The sequence below is a fragment of the Microtus oregoni genome, unplaced genomic scaffold, assembly GCF_018167655.1.
Source record: "Microtus oregoni isolate MIOR12 unplaced genomic scaffold, Mior012 000031F_ref0000149, whole genome shotgun sequence".
NCBI classification, from domain to species: Eukaryota; Metazoa; Chordata; class Mammalia; order Rodentia; family Cricetidae; genus Microtus; species Microtus oregoni.
Genome location: NW_024543090.1, coordinates 26,638,362 through 26,655,757, shown reverse-complemented (window position 1 = coordinate 26,655,757; position 17,396 = coordinate 26,638,362). Strand labels below are relative to the sequence as shown.

General features: G+C 45.1%; 1 protein-coding gene across 1 annotated transcript in view; it reads left to right on the top strand.

The window, feature by feature from the left end:
- The window catches only part of Fbn1 (fibrillin 1), a 202,594-nt gene that overhangs the window by 89,009 nt on the left and 96,189 nt on the right, over window positions 1–17,396 (top strand). The window contains exons 6-9 of the mRNA XM_041678883.1: window positions 1,415–1,612; window positions 4,631–4,756; window positions 13,018–13,143; window positions 15,888–16,046. Coding sequence (XP_041534817.1) covers window positions 1,415–1,612; window positions 4,631–4,756; window positions 13,018–13,143; window positions 15,888–16,046 — 609 coding nt within the window. The remainder of the gene's footprint in view (window positions 1–1,414; window positions 1,613–4,630; window positions 4,757–13,017; window positions 13,144–15,887; window positions 16,047–17,396) is intronic.

Below are 17,396 nucleotides of genomic sequence, written 5' to 3'. Positions count from 1 at the left end.
TAAATGACAAATAGATGAGAAGTATTTATTAAATATCCATGGGGCCAATTTTGTAAAGATTTCAGTGTCTCATTATTGCATGCGAGTGGTTTTCTATCAGTCTACCCCAGAGTCCAGTGATCTCTTTTTCGGGAGAACAAAATGAAGGCTAAGATTTTAGTCAGTAGATCAGTGGTAAATTTTTGAATCCGTTTTAAACTTAGTAGTGACAGAAGATGACAAGCTTTGAAGAAATCCAGCATATTGCATTATCAGAGTATATTTAGAATTCAGCTGCATGCAGATTGAAAAAGCCAGTAGAGTAAAATCCTATGTACCCATACTGTAACATCGTATCAGTTCAGACAGGGGAAAGTGGATCTCAATGGGCAAAGGAACCTGCTGCCAAGTCTGATAACCTCCATGTGACCCCAGGGATGGACGGGCCGGAAGGAGACAACAGGCTCCCACAGCTCTCTGTCCCCCACGTGCATGTCATGGCACGAGAGTCCCCCTCCGCACCTCACATACAAATTTTGTAAAAAAATATTAAACCACTTAAAACATGTCTGCATTTAGCATTTCTTTTTTGACAGAAACTTCCAATGTCCTTTATCTAGATTTTGACGTGTATCGTTGTGGTCTGCAGCCAACTAGTGGACTGACTGTAATTGGTCCTAAATGATGACTTCTACCCCTCTCCTTCTTTCCCCCTACTTCGCCAAGACTTTGGGAACCACCACTCTACTCCCAGCTTTTCTGTGATAACTTTTAAAAACCCACGTACCAATGGCAGGCTGTGGGTCTTGTCTCTCTGCACTTCCTCAATTAGTTGAGTATGACCATCAGCACTTTCGTCCCTGCTGTTTCTAAGGACAGGATTCCATCCTTTTCAGGACCGAATGACACTTGATGGCGTAGATGTACCACAACTACTTTATCCACTCATCAGCTCACAGACACATGGGTTGCTACAGTTCTCAGCAGTTATGGGAAACACCAATGACCATGGGAGTTCGGATGTTTCTTGGACACATGGCTTTCATTTCACTAAGTACCTGTGGTACATGAAGGGGCTGATGGAATATAGATACATCTAGAATATAGATTTTCTAGACTGAGTGATTAGATAGTAATGCCAGAATACTGTATTTGCCTCATTGTACGGGGTTATAAAGAATTTCCCTAAATTCGTCTGACTCTAACAAAGGCATCATCAAAGTGGACAGGACCCAATATCTTACTCCCCTTTGTAGGTGAGGAAAAGGGGTTTAGATGTGGAGCGATCCCCTCAGACTTCACAGAGTCAGTTGTGTGGAGCTGCTGGAAGTTTGTGTCCGAGCTTGGAGCTGAGCAGGATGGGGAAGAGCTGCCCCTCTGTGTGCTGGTCCTTGGTCTCCTGGACGTTGACCCGAATCTTATTCTTCGTTTTCAGATTACAGAACAGGCCCGTGTTTTACTGTGGTCAGCAATCAGATGTGCCAGGGACAGCTCAGCGGGATTGTCTGCACCAAAACACTCTGCTGTGCCACAGTGGGCCGAGCCTGGGGCCACCCCTGCGAGATGTGCCCTGCCCAGCCTCACCCCTGCCGCCGTGGTTTCATCCCCAACATCCGCACTGGAGCTTGTCAAGGTAAGGCAACAGGAAGAACAGCGAATTCATCCTGTTCACTGGAGGGTTGTTCTCTAGCTGTGAAAAATGCCCTCTCGCCTGCCTGGGGTGGGGTGCAGGCCAGCTGCTGAGAAGACCCCGTCCCATGCCTGAGGGTCCAGCTGAGGCCTCAGTAGCATAGTGCTTAGAGCCGGGAAGGTTGGCTGAGTCTGCCTTGCCAGCGGCCCCTCTGGCCCAGGAGTGGTTCCGTGTACTTCTGGCACAGGAGTAGCAACTGTGTGGGGGCGAGGCCGGGCCTGATGGCGGTGCCGTGTAGGAACATAGCGAACAAGGTAGTGGTTGTTGTTTTCTCTCCACTTGAAACTCTGAGTCCCGAGCTCAAGGTTGTACTTAACTGACCTGGAGAAAATTGCTCCTCTGGACATTCGACATGCTACATTATGCTTTTTTTTTTCCTAACAAGTCAGAAATAAATTAGAATTGGTTTCACTGTTTTAAATACCCCCAGATGTTGCCTTAGCACTCTTCTGCCCTCCCCTAGAATCCTGGTTTTGGCCGGGACTCTGTTCCCCCAGCTGTGTAAATTCTTTCATTGTCTGGATGTCTGGCAGGAAAGAGGAGGAAGTGAGCAGAGGCCACTCCACACTAAACTGATGGGCCCAAAATCTCCTGGGCTAGTTCTGCTTTCTTTAGACGTCTGCAGTACTTTTTTTTTTTTTTAAAGATAACTGCAATATTTTCCTAAAATTCAAAAAAAAGGGGGGGGGCTTTTCCTAGGGAAGTAGGTAATAGTTGGCTCTGTCCCACATGTTCATCCTGAAGGTGAGGACACAGGGAAACAGGATTTGAGCGATGCTCATCTGTGCTGTGGTCTGTACTAAATTGGATGTGCCTGGCTCCCAGGCACCCCTCCTCTGGATGCCCTTGAGTGTCCTCTCAATGGTAGGAGCAGCCAGAAGAGGTTTTGAAATCTTAGAATCGCAAGGACTGGTAGGAGTAAGCCTCTCCTTTGAACTCTTATTTCTCTCATTCTTAGAAAGACTCCTTGAGTTTTGAGGAAGTTGTTGGTCATTGTGTTTTGAAGTTGCTGATGCCCATGAATTGTTGGCAGTGACTAGGGAGGAAGGCCTCCAGTTCCCGGCTTCCTGTCAGTGAGCTAGTGGTCAGAGGTTTGGGTGCCAACAGAAGTAAGGGAAGGGGAAGAAGAGGACAGGGAAGGGGGATTCTCCTCAGCCCATCAGTCTCCTACAGTCTGGATTTCCCCCAAGGTTGCTTCCTGTCCCCTCATGACTGTTCTTCAACATCTAAGGTGTCAATATAGCTTGGTGAAAATCCATGACTTCAAAATAGCAGCTTATATGATCACTTGCAAAAAGAATTTCTTTTGCTGGGGGAGAGGTTCTCAGAATGTTGTTTGTGGCCAGGGTGTCTTCTTGCTGTGTTTCTAGCTCTTGGGCCGGATGGAGGCTGTGGGCTGTAGGTTGACAAAGGCCTGGCAGCACATGGTAAGTGGGGAACTGTCCTCATACACACTCCCTGTTGACCAAAACTCAGGATCAACAAGAATATCTTGAGTTGTCTGTCTGACTGTAAAGTTTGATTTCATTTTAATAAACATTCAGAAAATCCTCATCAAAGATAAAAATGAAACTGGCTGTAAAATATAATCCAATTGTTTCAATATAGTTACTTGTTTGTGGGTCAAGATATTCCATTAAAATAGTGGTGCTTTTATACCCAAATATATATTTCCCCTCTAGTTTCCATTTTACTGTGGGTGAGGTTTCCCAGCAGCATCGGATAGACCTGCAAATGGCAGTTGTGTAGTTGCTTCCCACAGCATCAGGACCTAAAGAGGGTGCTGCATTCACAGATGTCTGTGACAGAGCCCAAGAGGAAGAAACTTCAGGCTCCCATTTAGCAAATCAGGGTTTCCTGCGTTCTGAATGAAGAAATAGAGAGAATGCCCCTGTATACATTATCTTCACAGTGGAATCCAGGCAGCCAGCATCATGGAGGAGGAGGAGGTTTCTGTTGGAAAGGATAATTTGGGACTATCTATAGTACCCGAGCTTAGTCTCTAGGTTCCTGATAGAACACTAAGCAAGACGGACCGAGTGTCTGCTGCGGGGAAGCCTATGCTGTTGAACAGCAAAAGAGATTAGGATGTCAGTGTTGAAAACCAGGGCCAGGTGTTGCTAGACACTAGCTGGAGCAAAGTGGTGTCAGGACAGAGACTAAGAGATGAGTCGGGATGAATCCTGAAGTTCTGACAGGGAGAATGTTCCAGAAAGAGGGGCCACAATTATACAACTCTGAGGCTGCACATCCATGGTGTATCTGAGGGAACCTGGGGAGGAGGGGGAAAGCGGGAGTTGAGAGAAGATAGTGGAAGGCATGGAATTTCTCTGACTTAGCAGTAAAGGAAGGAATGTGACTTGGGCTTTGAAAGGTCCTTCCTGGTGTCTGCTCTGATTGACGAGCCCACACGTTATCCAGCACAGTTCTCCTTTCCAGCCCTGATGAAAATTTCCTGCACAAGACAGTTTTCCAGAAGGCAAAAGGCACATAGGTGTGAAGACACTAGCTATTGTGCGGTGACCTCTGGGTCTCAAGTGAATTTTATGTTACCTTTGTCATTCAATGTAACACTTAAAGATAACTTTTATAGACATGTATTGCATGTCTTTGAAGCATACCTTAGATAATTTAATTATTATTGACAATCTGAAGCTAAAAATGACACAGTAAAAATGGCTATTTCCATCATTATGTATTCTACTTTGCTCTGTATAATAAAGTTCCAAAATTAATAGAAATAATCTCCTCTGCTTGCAGGGAGGCAGGGCTCCTTGTTGAGTGTTATTGACCAACCTATGTTAATAACCTAGTTATTTTACATAATATATTCATAACAGTTGCAATCATCATATTCTAAAAGCTATGATGGATGCCTTGGCATACATATGGTAATATAATTGTGATAAACTGTTAATCTTTCTTCTGCAATGAGTCTTTTTCTTTTCCCAAATCTGACAGATGTGGACGAGTGCCAGGCTATCCCCGGTCTGTGTCAAGGAGGAAATTGCATTAACACTGTTGGGTCTTTTGAGTGCAAATGCCCTGCTGGACACAAATTTAATGAAGTGTCACAAAAATGTGAAGGTAAGCAAGCTCATGCTTTGCAGATACAGGGGACGGGGGAGGGCAAACAAGATGGCGTCAACAGCAAGCTTGTTTACACCCAAGACCTGTCTGTCTTCCCCATGAGAGTGTAAGTATAACCGTCCGGCAGGAATCATATGCCTCTGGACCCAGAACAGCTCCTGCAGCTTGTTCTACTTTTATAGACACTAAATAAGAGGCCCATATGAATCAAATTAAATATTAAAACATGAAATATTTTAGGCTGATATTTGGTTTAAAATGTTCAAGATGCATGTTTTTTTTTGGTTTTGTTTTTTTTTTTTTTTTTTTTTTGGTTTTTTCGAGACAGGGCTTCTCTGTAGCTTTGGAGCCTGTCCTGGAACTCCCTTTGTAGACCAGGCTGTCCTCGAACTCACAGAGATCCGCCTGCCTCTGCCTCCCGAGTGCTAGGATTACAGGCGTGTGCCACCACCGCCCGGCAAGATGCATGTTTTATTATAGTTCTAAAGGCATAAATTTAAATTTGATCATTAGATACCATTCAAAATTATACCGCTGATATTTTCTAGCTAAAATGTGGACTTTTGAGTGGGGGGTTGACATATTAACATTAATATTGGTGCTCCTAGTAAGAACTTAGGATTTTCTTTTCTGGACCACAACATATTGTCTACCGAACGAAAAGCTTTCTAATGTTCACCAAGCAAAAGACGTGACCTGAAGTAGAATTCCCTATTCGTGTTTAGAGTAGGGTTCTACAGCGTATACACAGGCGACATGTTGATGTTTGCCACTACTGTTGCATGCAGAAGTGGGCTGGCTTCCAGTACAGTGGTTTGCTTTTGAGATGAAAGCATCCAAAACATAAGTAGACAGCGCTGAGTTCCTTTTGCTCGGAAAGCCTTGGAGCAACAATCTAAGATTCATCTTGTAGCAAGCTCAGAGACAGCTCGTTTTCCATTAGCCTCTCCTCCCACCAGGTGTGGCCTGAGGGTTCACGTCGAAGCCTGTGGTTTTTGTTGAACACGTTGTGTTATTTACCGTCTTAGGCTCCAGAAGAGAAACATCACTCAAAGTAGATTTCTCTTGGGTTTCTAGCCTCCTTGTGTGTCAAAGCAGCAGAAGACAGCTTCTGATGTGACGTACGATCAATAAACTGCGGCCAGACTTTAATGTTGCTCGCCCAGAATGGAACTACTTAGTTGTCATAGAATTGCCTTTGTGGGTTAGGGTGATTTTTTTTTTAAATCTTAATTGACATCATTTATAATTGCTGCTGCAATCAAGTATGTTATCCTCAGTTATTTCAACTGTGGAGCCATGAGACAGTTTAGCTCCTATCTCATGGAGATCAGGCTTCATAAAATCATATCATGTTTTAAAGAATAGTAATGGTGATTTTTCTCTAGGGGAATGGGTTTGAGAAACTGTAGATGTAAGTGCACACTGGAGAGTGTTGGTGCTGACAGGACAAAGGCCTGTTCCACTATTCTCTGTGTTGAGTGAGGTCATGCAGGCAGCTGCAGGGCTTCCTTTGGACTCTGGTGCTAACTGAGTGGATTGTATTACACTTTTTCCTAGATGAGAACTATTATCTCTGATATTTCTTTCTTTCTCTCTCTCTCTCTCTCCCTCCCTCCCTCCCTCCCTCCCCCCCCCCCCCTCTCTCTCTCTCTCTCTCTCTCTCTCTCTCTCTCTCTCTCTCTGAGACACTTACTCTGTATCCCTGACTGGCCTGGAACCTGCTATGTAGACCAGGCTAGCCTCAAACTGACAGAGGTCCACTGGCGTCTACCTTCTAGGTGCCGGGACTAAAGATACGGACCACTGTGCTGAGCTTTCATTCTAATTCCTAATACTTAGAACTATTTAAAAATAGTTGGGCATGGATACTCAGTCGTTCTTACGGGTGTCTTTCGTGACAGTGTATTGAGGTTTCTTGCATGTAGAATCCATTTCTACAATGGGCTATGTCTACATTTTTAAGCCTTTCTCAGCTTACAATACTGAACAACTATATACTATATATAGTCAGCTTTAAAGTTTAGGGCAGGGGAGACCATCTGGCCTGTCTAGCCTGTGTTTTGTCTTCTAGAACCACAGTGACTTCCAGCCCAAGTAAAAAATAATTTTCTTTCTTTTGCTTTTTGCTTGAATAACACAGTTAGCAGTCAGGAATAGTCCACGGGTGTGTATCATGTAGAAGATACAGATGTAATGTTCACACTTAAAAATAAAAACAAAAACAAGGAACTCAGATCTTTTTATTAATGCTAAAAAAAACTACTTTGTGATATATCTAATGAACTAAAAATTCAACCTGAGAATTATTTAATATTTCTGACAACAAAACCAGATTCTCGAGTGCACATTGGAATCTGAAGCCAGACAGAGAACAGACCCCTTTGACTAGAGCTCATCTTTCCTCTGCCATCTACAGTTACATTAAATTAGGTGTGCTTTTTCCTGTCTCTATTTTTTTCTATGCAAATTGGCATCAGATAGGATATTTTCTTGTTAGTACCCCTGTGCTCTGACCTGGGACTGGTTGGAACATTGTTGTCCTATCTTGGCCCAGGTAGAAACGTCATCAGAAAGTCTTCCCTGAACTCTCTGCAAGCTGGATTCCTTCTTTCAGCCCTTTTACTGTGTTTCAGTTAGGGCAGCACACCAGGGGAATGGCACTGTTTGGGCACAGGCTGCCCTCTGTGGTCAAGGGAGGGAGCCTAGCAGATCTAGGTCACAGCCATGAAGAGGAAAAGAGACCCTGTAGGGGCTAGGGAAGCGGGCCTGCATAATGACACCTTCATTCTGTGCCCATGTGAGTGAATCAGCTTTTCATTACTTATGACGAGACACCCTAGGCCATCAGCTTAAGAGGAGGAAAGGGTTACATGTATGTATGTGTCCTGTACCCGTGGCGCACACGTGGAGGTCTGAGGAGTAGACAGGAATAGGCTCTTGCCTTCCATTGTGTGGGTCCTGGGGTTCAGTCTCAGGCTTGGCAGTAAATGCCCTTACCTGCTGAGCATGGCCCTGGCACTGTGGCCAGCCTTTAAACTGTGCTTTCCCTCGACTTAGAATTGAAGAAATCATGCAGTTCTTAAGACCAGCTGGCCTGGGTCTGGAAAAGCCTGGGATAAAACCGGACTCTCTGAACATAGCGGACAATGAGGACTACTGAGAACTCAAGAACAATGGCAATGGGTTTTTGATCCTACTGCACGCACTGGCTTTGTGGGAGCCTAGGCAGTTTGGATGCTCAACTTACTAGACCTGGATGGAGGTGGGGGTTCCTTGGACTTTCCACAGGACAGGGAACCCTGATTGCTTTTCGGGCTGAGGGGGGGGGACTTAATTAGGGGAGGGGGAGGGAATTGGGAGGCGGTGGCGGGGAAGAGACAGAAATCTTTAATAAATAAATAAATAAATAAATAAATAAAATAAAAAATAATAAAGTCACTTGAGTCCAGTGGGTGTTAGCAAATTCCCAAGATGCCAGCTACCAGCGCTTCACTGCAGGGTGACTTTATTTGAAGGCTTTTCATGAGAGCTTCCTCTTCAGAATTCTCCCCTTCTTATATCTTTCTAAGCCCTAATAAAACACTGTAACATAAGGCTTAATAAATACACTTTAGAAGAGTTAAAATGCAAATTAATAAGCCATAGCTATTCAATATTAGATTTTAAACATTTGTAAACGTCAAAGATCAAGATTTATAGCTGTGATTTGGGTGAGGGGATCGGAGCTCACAGGCACCTTCTTGCTGGCTTCTCTGAAGACTGCGGAGCTGAAGGAGCTGTGTATTGCAGGAGCAGGCTCACCTCCCCCTTCTGGAAATCCAGCCTATATGTGCATTGGTTACTGTGGGAGGAAATTAAGAAACAAAAAATGTAGTTAAGGGATTAAGTCTTATTTCTGGAAGGAGTCCCTTGAATTAATGATTAACCTTTAATGTTTGGGGATTTAGATTATCATCAGCCCAGTCTCCAGCAACCCTAAGAGCACGGCTCGATGCAAAGGAATTTTAACCATGTGGTTCTTAACATCCACACACTCCCTGACATGTGTGTTAAAATGCTTGGGACTTCTCTTTATGACAGTCATACCATAGTTACCTAATGGCTACTTGCTTTTGGACTTCCTGTCATCTTGGGCACCAATGAGCATCCCTGGGGCTATTCGACCCATAACCACAGGTGGAACTCCTGGTGGCTGTGCTCACCTTTCCACCCAGTGGAGCGCTCCCCTTGCACAGTTAATGGAGTCGTGTGGTATAGACTAAAGAGCCTTGTGAGTAAGGTGGGCCTGGGCCCGGACCTATTAAAGCCCTACTTCTCTTTATGGTCTTAGTTCCATCAGGTATCAGCTCTGCCAACAAGCTGATAGAGGCCCTTTTCAGTTCTGTAACCCAGACTCTGCCTCTCCACTTACTCCTTCCTGGTTGTGATCTATGACTTATAGTATCATTGTGAGGCTAAAGCAGCACTGACTGTCTGATTGTCAATTGAAGGTTTCTTATAGGCTGCATTGGTGCAGTAAAACCAAGTTCACGGGTGCATAAATCTGTAGTGTCACCTGCTACAGTGTTTCGACTCCTCCCCCACTCCCCCCTGGGTAGTAATGGAGGCATCTAGAATCAGGCAGTTGGTTCTCTTGTCAAGTCACTCTTGTGGACTGAGTTCTGGACACCCGAGTGTCCAGGAATATCTTCCTTGGTGCCGAGACAGGTTTCTATCAAGTCTGTTCTTCCCCAGCGGAGCCCGGGATAGGGATGTGGAGTAGGGAGGGGGAAAAGCCTGGTGACAGCAGGTGAGGCAGGAGACAGGTCATAGGACTGGCAGCCGGTGAGGAGGAGGGAAATGCTGGCAGCTGTTGTGGCTAGCAAAGCCATCAGGGGAGCTTCTCACCAGGTAGCCATGCCTTTCACCTTCAGCCTTAAGGAGATCTGGAGAGGTATCCAGACTACAGAAGTAGCTCTTGTCTGCCAGTCCCCGCTGCACCCAGCAGGACTCCCAAAGTGTTGTCCGTTCATGACTGGCATTTGATAAAGACTGCTTTATGGGAACCATACTTAAGACACTGGTTTTGGATTCTGTTTCTTGGGATGCCTGGAATTCTCCTAAAAGGAGAGAAGTGTAGAGCTGTAGGAGTCTGGGAAGATAGGAAGGAAGAGGGCTAGCCTGTGACTAGTGAAGATGCTTTGCCAATAACCCATCCCTTAAGGCACTTCCACCCCATTTGATGATGAGATCACAATTCCCCCACCCCGAACCCCATTGGTATTATGAAACCATGCAACTGAGGTCAAAGTGATTCGTGAGAGTAGAAGGCAGAAGAACAGGTCACCGGGGACAGGACATTCGGGAATTCAAAAGTATTTGCACGCCTTTTCGTGTGACAGTTTTGTCTCCTCCTGTTTCACCTTGGTGAGTGAACCTTAAGGTGTGTGTTCCACTAGAGCTCCTGACTGGTAGCATTTGAGGAGGTATGGCAAAGCTGGATTTCTCCAGCCCTAGCCAGCTGGTGACTTGGGTTTACCATCACTGCAAATGATGAACCTGCTTACTTCCCTTCGCCCCCTGGCTTGACCTTGGCCTAAGCATGTCAGGAGTACTGATATTTTTGAGGCATGATTTTTACCTGGTTGTCCAGCTGGCCTTGAATTTGGCTTGTAGCCTAGGCTAGCCTTTAACCCTTGAGTCTTCTTCCTCTGACTCCCAAATAGCTAGGAAGAGAGACCCCCCACACCTCCACCCCCCATAAGCCTGGATCGTTTTCCTACTTCCAGTTTTATTTCTTGTTAGTTTTCTGCAGGCCTTGTTAGTTTTCTGTGTAAGACAAGCACACCCAAGCATCAGACATATGGAAGTAAGGTCCCATAACCACACCAACATGGCGGGGATTAGTTGCTTTAGGATTTTCCACATGCCCTGGCTCTCAGCACACTGGAACTCTCATTGTCATCAATGTTGCTATTTTTAACAGATGATGCCATTGTCACTGGTTGGCAGGTGGAAGATATTACCACATCCTGCCAAAGTTAGTTACGTTTCCAAAATAACACTTCCTGATCATTATGGTATCTTAATTTCTTTGGCTATTGATGTATTATGCTAAGTGGTTTAACCAACAATGCTAGCATTTGTCTCTGTTAATAGGCTGGAAAGCTATTTTAGCAGATCATCATGTGACCTTGGTTAAGCTTATGTGATACTAGCATTTGAGGACCCTTTAGAAAGGCATCCTGGGAAATTGCCACAACCAAATACCATGACAGGCAGCTTATAAAGGAAAGCGCAGAATTTGCGACTCACAGTTCCAGAGGTCTGGAGTCATGGGAAGCATGGCAGCAGGCAGGCAGACACAGTAGCAGCTGAGAGCTCACATCTGGATCCACAAGTACGAGGAAGGGGGGATGGAAGAGAACCTGGGAATGATGTGGGCTTTTGAGACCTCAAAGCCCACCCCCAGTGACACACATCTTCCAACAAGGCCACACCTCCTAATTTTTCTCAAACAGTTCTGCCAACTGGGGACCAGGTACACAAATCTATGAGCCTGTTGGGGCCACTCGTTCAAATCACCACAACGTCTTTCCTTGCAGTTATGTCTTCCTATCGTTAAATGAGGTTTGAAGTTTTGCAGGCTCATCCATAGACTGATTCTGTGCTCAGAGTAAGTAAGGTAGCAGAGAGACAGGAGGATACTGAAAACGGAGCTGTTGTAAGGAGTCTAGGGGCACGGTGCCAGGCTGCTTCTATCCTTTACCAGGGACAGATTCACAGTGATGGTGCCAGGCACCAGAGCTTTGACTCTGTGCTCCATGAAATTATCGCTTCCGCCTCTAGGCTAACATATAAGAATGGTGGCTTTGGTTTTCACGAGGCTAAGCAGCTCGTGTCACTGCCGACTTTGTGACTATAAGGGTCAACTTGAGTGAGAAGATACTTGAAGGGATGAGAATGTACTTGAATGTGGTCCACTTAGAACCCTGTTTTGTTTTTTAATGAAGAAGAGCCCGAGGACTAGAGGAAATGTTTCTATTTCATGATCCTAAGCCTTCCTGAGTGTCAGCAACACCAGCCTGGCTGCAGTGGTTTCCTCCAAGAGGCTTGGGCAAATCCTGTCTTTCCTTGGCATAGTGTAGGCTGCCCTTTGAGCTTGTCTTAGGTAGTACAGTGTGCTCCCTATTTCTTCGCCTCCCTTCCCTGCCACTATTGATCCACATCAGTGAGAGTTTGGGCATTTGAAAACCTCCCTTTGAGGAAATGGTTAGATTTTTCCTGAATGGGACACATTGTTTCTATGGAGGAGACCAGTGGCCTCAGGCCCTAGCAGCGGATCCACTTTGGCCTCTATAGCACCCAAGATATTTGTTAAGGGATTTCCTTAGGATAAGTATGTGGGGAAAAGAGGGAGAAATGGGCAGAATGTGAGGACAGATCGGGTGAGCTGTGTACACTCCAGGAGCAGTATCTGATGATGGCAGGAGCTGCTGTGGCAAAAGTGGCCTGGGTGGTGTGGAGTCAAGTAGCCGAAAGATCTCTACTGATGTCTCATTGCGTTGAGATGACCAGACTTTTAGCTATCTTCCATGATTTCCTGTTAGACATGGGGTACCCAGGCAGGGTGCGACCTCAGGCGACTATGCAGCTCAAGATCCCTGACAGAACCAAAAGTCAAAGCCGGTCCATTGACCCCATCTCCAACAGCAGGAGCAGTAAGTCCTTCCTCAAAGAGGAAGCTGACTCCAGTACCCAGTGTCTAGTTCACTCACCAAATACGCATCCTTCCAATGGAGGACCATCATCATGCTCACTTGGATGTGCTTCTGAGAAACCAAGTTGGTACTTCCCCTTGTCTGATTACCCCAAGTCACCCACTCCTAACCAGTGCCCAGGCCACAAGGTCTCCTCTGAAGGATTGAAATCTGATTGAAAACAAATACAGAAAATGTTGAGGAATATAGAATAGTTAGCAGAGGAGTTTAATGTAGTACAAAGTATGCATAGAAAGAGAGGTTGTCAAAATGATTATGCATTTGGAATATAAGCACACCTGCTAGCCTCTTAGCGTCAGGTTCTTTGGCTCCATCTCTTGAATTTGGTAAACCCTGGGGAACATCTGCCGGTATAGGCTCTTCCCTGGGCAGCTTTTAACTCAGGGCAGACTAGTGCTTCCTGGGACTGGGCTTCCCAAGCACCCCGTCTGCATCCGTGTAACCACGCAGCTACTACTATTCCCTCCAGGTAACAGGAGCTCCCTTTCTTTGCAGATATCGACGAGTGCAGCACCATTCCCGGAATCTGCGACGGTGGGGAGTGCACAAACACCGTCAGCAGTTACTTCTGCAAATGCCCCCCGGGATTTTACACCTCTCCTGATGGCACCAAATGCATAGGTGGGTTGACTTACAGGCACGGATTTCATACATCATGACCATCTCTCTGGATAAGTTTGCTAATAGGAGCAGTTGAGGGGAAGATGAGCATTTGTGGAAATGCATTCAGCCATGGAGCACCCTGTTGGGTGGTAGCGGCATCTTGTGTCCTTGTTCATGGATTTGTTGCCTATGTCCTCAGCGCGTGAGTTAAGGCTCAGTTGTCTCTCTATGACTGCTTTTAGCTGTGTTGTCTCTCTATGGCCACCTTTAGTCACTCCCCAAAATCTATGCTAATCTAGGTCTGACATCTCATAATAATCTTTAATTGATCTGGCTTCTATACGATCTACTTTGTCCGATCTACCTTCCTAAAATAGTGATTTGGTTAAATAACATTCTTGCTCAAACATCTCAGGTATTTTTCACCAGGACACAGAAACTAGTGATCTTTGATCTGTGTCCAGTGATTCTACATACACTGCAGCTGTGTCAGTACTTACATATATGCATACATACTCCACGTAAGGCAGCACATGCACGCACCCATATGCGCGTGCGTGCACACACACACATACACACACACACACACGCACACACTTCAGGCATGGCAGTTCTACTTTTACCGGTTTTGGTGTTTTGCTTGCATGAAGACAGAAATTGAATGAAGGTTTAATTTATTATTTTTTAAAAAAATAATTTATTTTATTTTTAATTATGTATATGAGACTTCATGCACGTGTGAGCACAGGTGCCTATGGAGGCCAGAAGAGGGTACTGGACTCCCCAGAGCTGGAATCACCCGGCGGCTGTGAGCTTCTTGATATAGGTTCTGGGAACCAAGTTCAAGTCCTCCCTCTTCTGTGCCGTTTGTAAATCAATGGCTGCCAGGGACCCACTAGCACCTCGTCATTTCAGCCCCAATGGTCCCCACTTTACCGCACTGATAAAGAGTCTTTGATTCGAGAGCATTTAACATATTAGTCAGCCAGATCTGTAACAACTTGGTATCAGTTAATTTTCAAAACAATAGGCATTAACCCATTAAGAGTTTACCCTTGGCAGCTGTAGGTCCCAGCTTTGCTCGGAAGGAGAAACCAGCAATCTGCAAGTTACATGCACGCATTTCACAATTTGGTCAAGTGTTTACAACTGGGTTTGGACCACCAACTCCATTCGAAGCTGGGATGCAACCCAGGCTTCCGAATCTCTTCCCTTTCTTTAAAGTCTTTGGGTTCCATGCCCATAATATGTACTATCCTAGCACATAAAACATTAGGAGCTTTTAAAGTTAGAAGGTAGGACTCCCATTTTCCCACCATTTTCCTGGAGAGGCAACCCTCCGAGGGCTTCACAGGGCAGGTTTGTCTGCACATCCTCTGTAGCTACTGTTCCTGGATCTGGCTGGAATGAGACCCATTCTTGCTGAGACAGCTGTCCAGAAGTACAGGAACCAGGACCAACACTTTCTGCGCATTACGTCTATGCTTGCTGGGGGTAGAAGTACCATTCCAAAATCGTCCTGTGTCTGTGATGCTCACCCTCAGTCTTCTAGGGTTTGTTTAGGTTGGCCTACCCTTCTTTGCTTAAAGTAAGGTAAATGTCCCTAAATTATGCAATTTATCTTCATGCGTCTCATCAATAAAGACATCAGTATTTGAAGACTTTGTATTCTAAGAATGACTCAGACGACAAGTGTATGTGGGTGACCCTCTGTGGCAAGACTTGATGCTTAATAGTCAGATTTATGGCACAAAAGGATGGGGTTTTGACTGCAGAAATGTCTACTTTACACATGACATTTCCACATATCTCATTTTAAATGAGAAGCATATTTCAAATATTATCTACTTTTCACAACTTGATTATGTGAAAGACTGTACAGAGAAGTGTTTGGCTTGGAGAACCACACCCTCCACTTGTGTAGATAGCGATAGGCGTTTGCACTTGGTCATGTGTCTCTGTCTTTTTACAGAGCCGTCTCTTTTCCTGTGCCATAAGCTCTTTTTGGTAGCTGAGAGTTGCACTATATAGTGTGTCAGCTGTTGTCATGACAATCAGACATGATGTCATCCAATAAAAGCGATCTATAGGAGTGAGCCTCCCCATGCTGCTTCCGTGGAATGCTTTTCTGCCAAAAAGCAAAGAGCTCATCTAGAACTGTTGGGTCCTATAGCATCTACAGTCATTGATGTTTTGGAATTTGTTAATAATTAACCCTTTGAAAAAATTAGTCAAAGCCTCAGGACAAAAGGGAACCTGATTAATAGATATTAGATCTGGCTGAAAATTGGTTCATCCCTCTAAGATGCAACCTCACAAGTCTGGGGCACAATTTCAGACAAAATTCAATGCCACAGATTAATGTTGTTTTAAATGCATTTATATTAATATTTGCCTAATGCAGCTCGAATTAAGTAGTTTAAACCATAGACAACCCAGTATGTCTTTAATATAAAAACAGGTTTTTAGGAATACCCGTCTGCCACCACCTCTGCTTTCCTTAGTTGTGTTTTCTATGGCACATTGATTTTAACCTTTTCTTCCCACCTTGGGTGTGAAATACGGAATTTTGGCTAAGTGCCTTATGTGCAAGGGCAAGGGGCAAGCCATACTGGGCCAGTGGGATGTCTGACTCTTCCTTTCCAGGGCACACGCTCATGGGTCAGTCTGTCATAGCTCCAAGGTGAAGCATGGAGGCGTGGAGGCAGAGGAGTGTCATCTCAAGCTCAAAACCAAGGCCACGTGTGTTCTTGTTTTCTCAGACGTTCGCCCTGGCTACTGCTACACCGCCCTGACAAACGGACGCTGCTCTAACCAGCTGCCGCAGTCCATCACCAAAATGCAGTGCTGTTGCGATGCTGGCCGGTGCTGGTCTCCGGGGGTCACCGTCGCCCCCGAGATGTGTCCCATCAGGTCAACTGGTAAGAGCCCGTCTGTATCGTCTATAGCCTATCGGAACACAACGCTTCCAAGCCCGTGGCAGAGTGTGCAGTACTGATCAGGTGAAACGCAGGCAAATAGATGAGATTCCAGAACATTTAAGTGTAGGCATGGAAGAATCCCCCTGATGGTTCTATATCTGCTGGCGACTTAGTTCCCTCATTGCCCCCGAGCCCAGCCTTCTCAGGATCCTGTTTTCTCTTGTTCTCCCTGAGGGACTTTGGTGGCTCTCCTGGGCCACTTACCAGTTCAGTGGGATGAATCCCAGCTCCCCCGCTGCATTTATCTCTCCTCTTACCCTAACGTTCATCACTTTTCTCTTCCTTCTGCCAAGCCCTGTTTTATTTTTCCTCATAGCTTCTCATTTGTCTGCCGTGTCCCCTTCATTTTCACTAAAAGCCTATTATTGGTCTGCAATCCGAATGAATGGTGTGGCTTCCCAAGTGGCCAGGAGGAGATCCTGCCATATACATTCCCAAAGTATAGCTCGCCTGACAATAGCCTTAAAATGTGTCTCTGGAGAGGCTGTAGAAAAAATGTCCAGGATATTTTTGTTTGGATGAATGTAGGTGCTATTTGGTGATCCAAATGATACCTTTTCCTACAAAGAAATATTTATAATTTTGGCATATCATTTTGAGTCTCTGAATCTGAACCCAGTTCTTTTAGTTGTTACTGTTATGAATTTTATTTTCTAATTAAATTATATGGTTGCATTTCCCTTAAACAGTATTCGTATTTCTAAAGTAAATCAGTTACTTTTTCCCTAAAATATCTGTACAGTTCAAGCCTTATCTACTCCCTTCTCCCATAATTCCTGCTGGTTACATACCCTCTAGAGGGCTAAGGCTCTATGCAAACACAACCTGATCCCCCAATATGCCAAGATAGCCACAGTGGGAAGTGTGACCTCATACCTATCACCCTCTGGTCCTGGTTTGTACTTTCACTGTGCTCAAGAATTAAATCCATCTGCTTTGTGCCTATTACATCCATGAGTTGCTCTCTCACTACTTAATAATCTCACTAGGACGTCTTAGTCATCATTGCCATCTTGGATTGCTCTCGTTCTCTGTTCTTCTCTAGTATCCAGCAAACTCTTGCTCGTAAGAGACATTCGGGTAGAACATATAGCCCATGAAGTATGATTTTCTCCTCAAATTTCAACTAAAGACGGACCTTTTAGCTCTGTTTAATCTGATTCCCGAAAGGCATGTTTAGATTGGGGAACTGAAGAGAGGCCATGACACTGAGGGGGAAGGAACTCAGGACTGGTGGGATGCTTTGGAGAGTGCGGCTCAAGATATATAACTCTCATCGCAGCCTAGAGG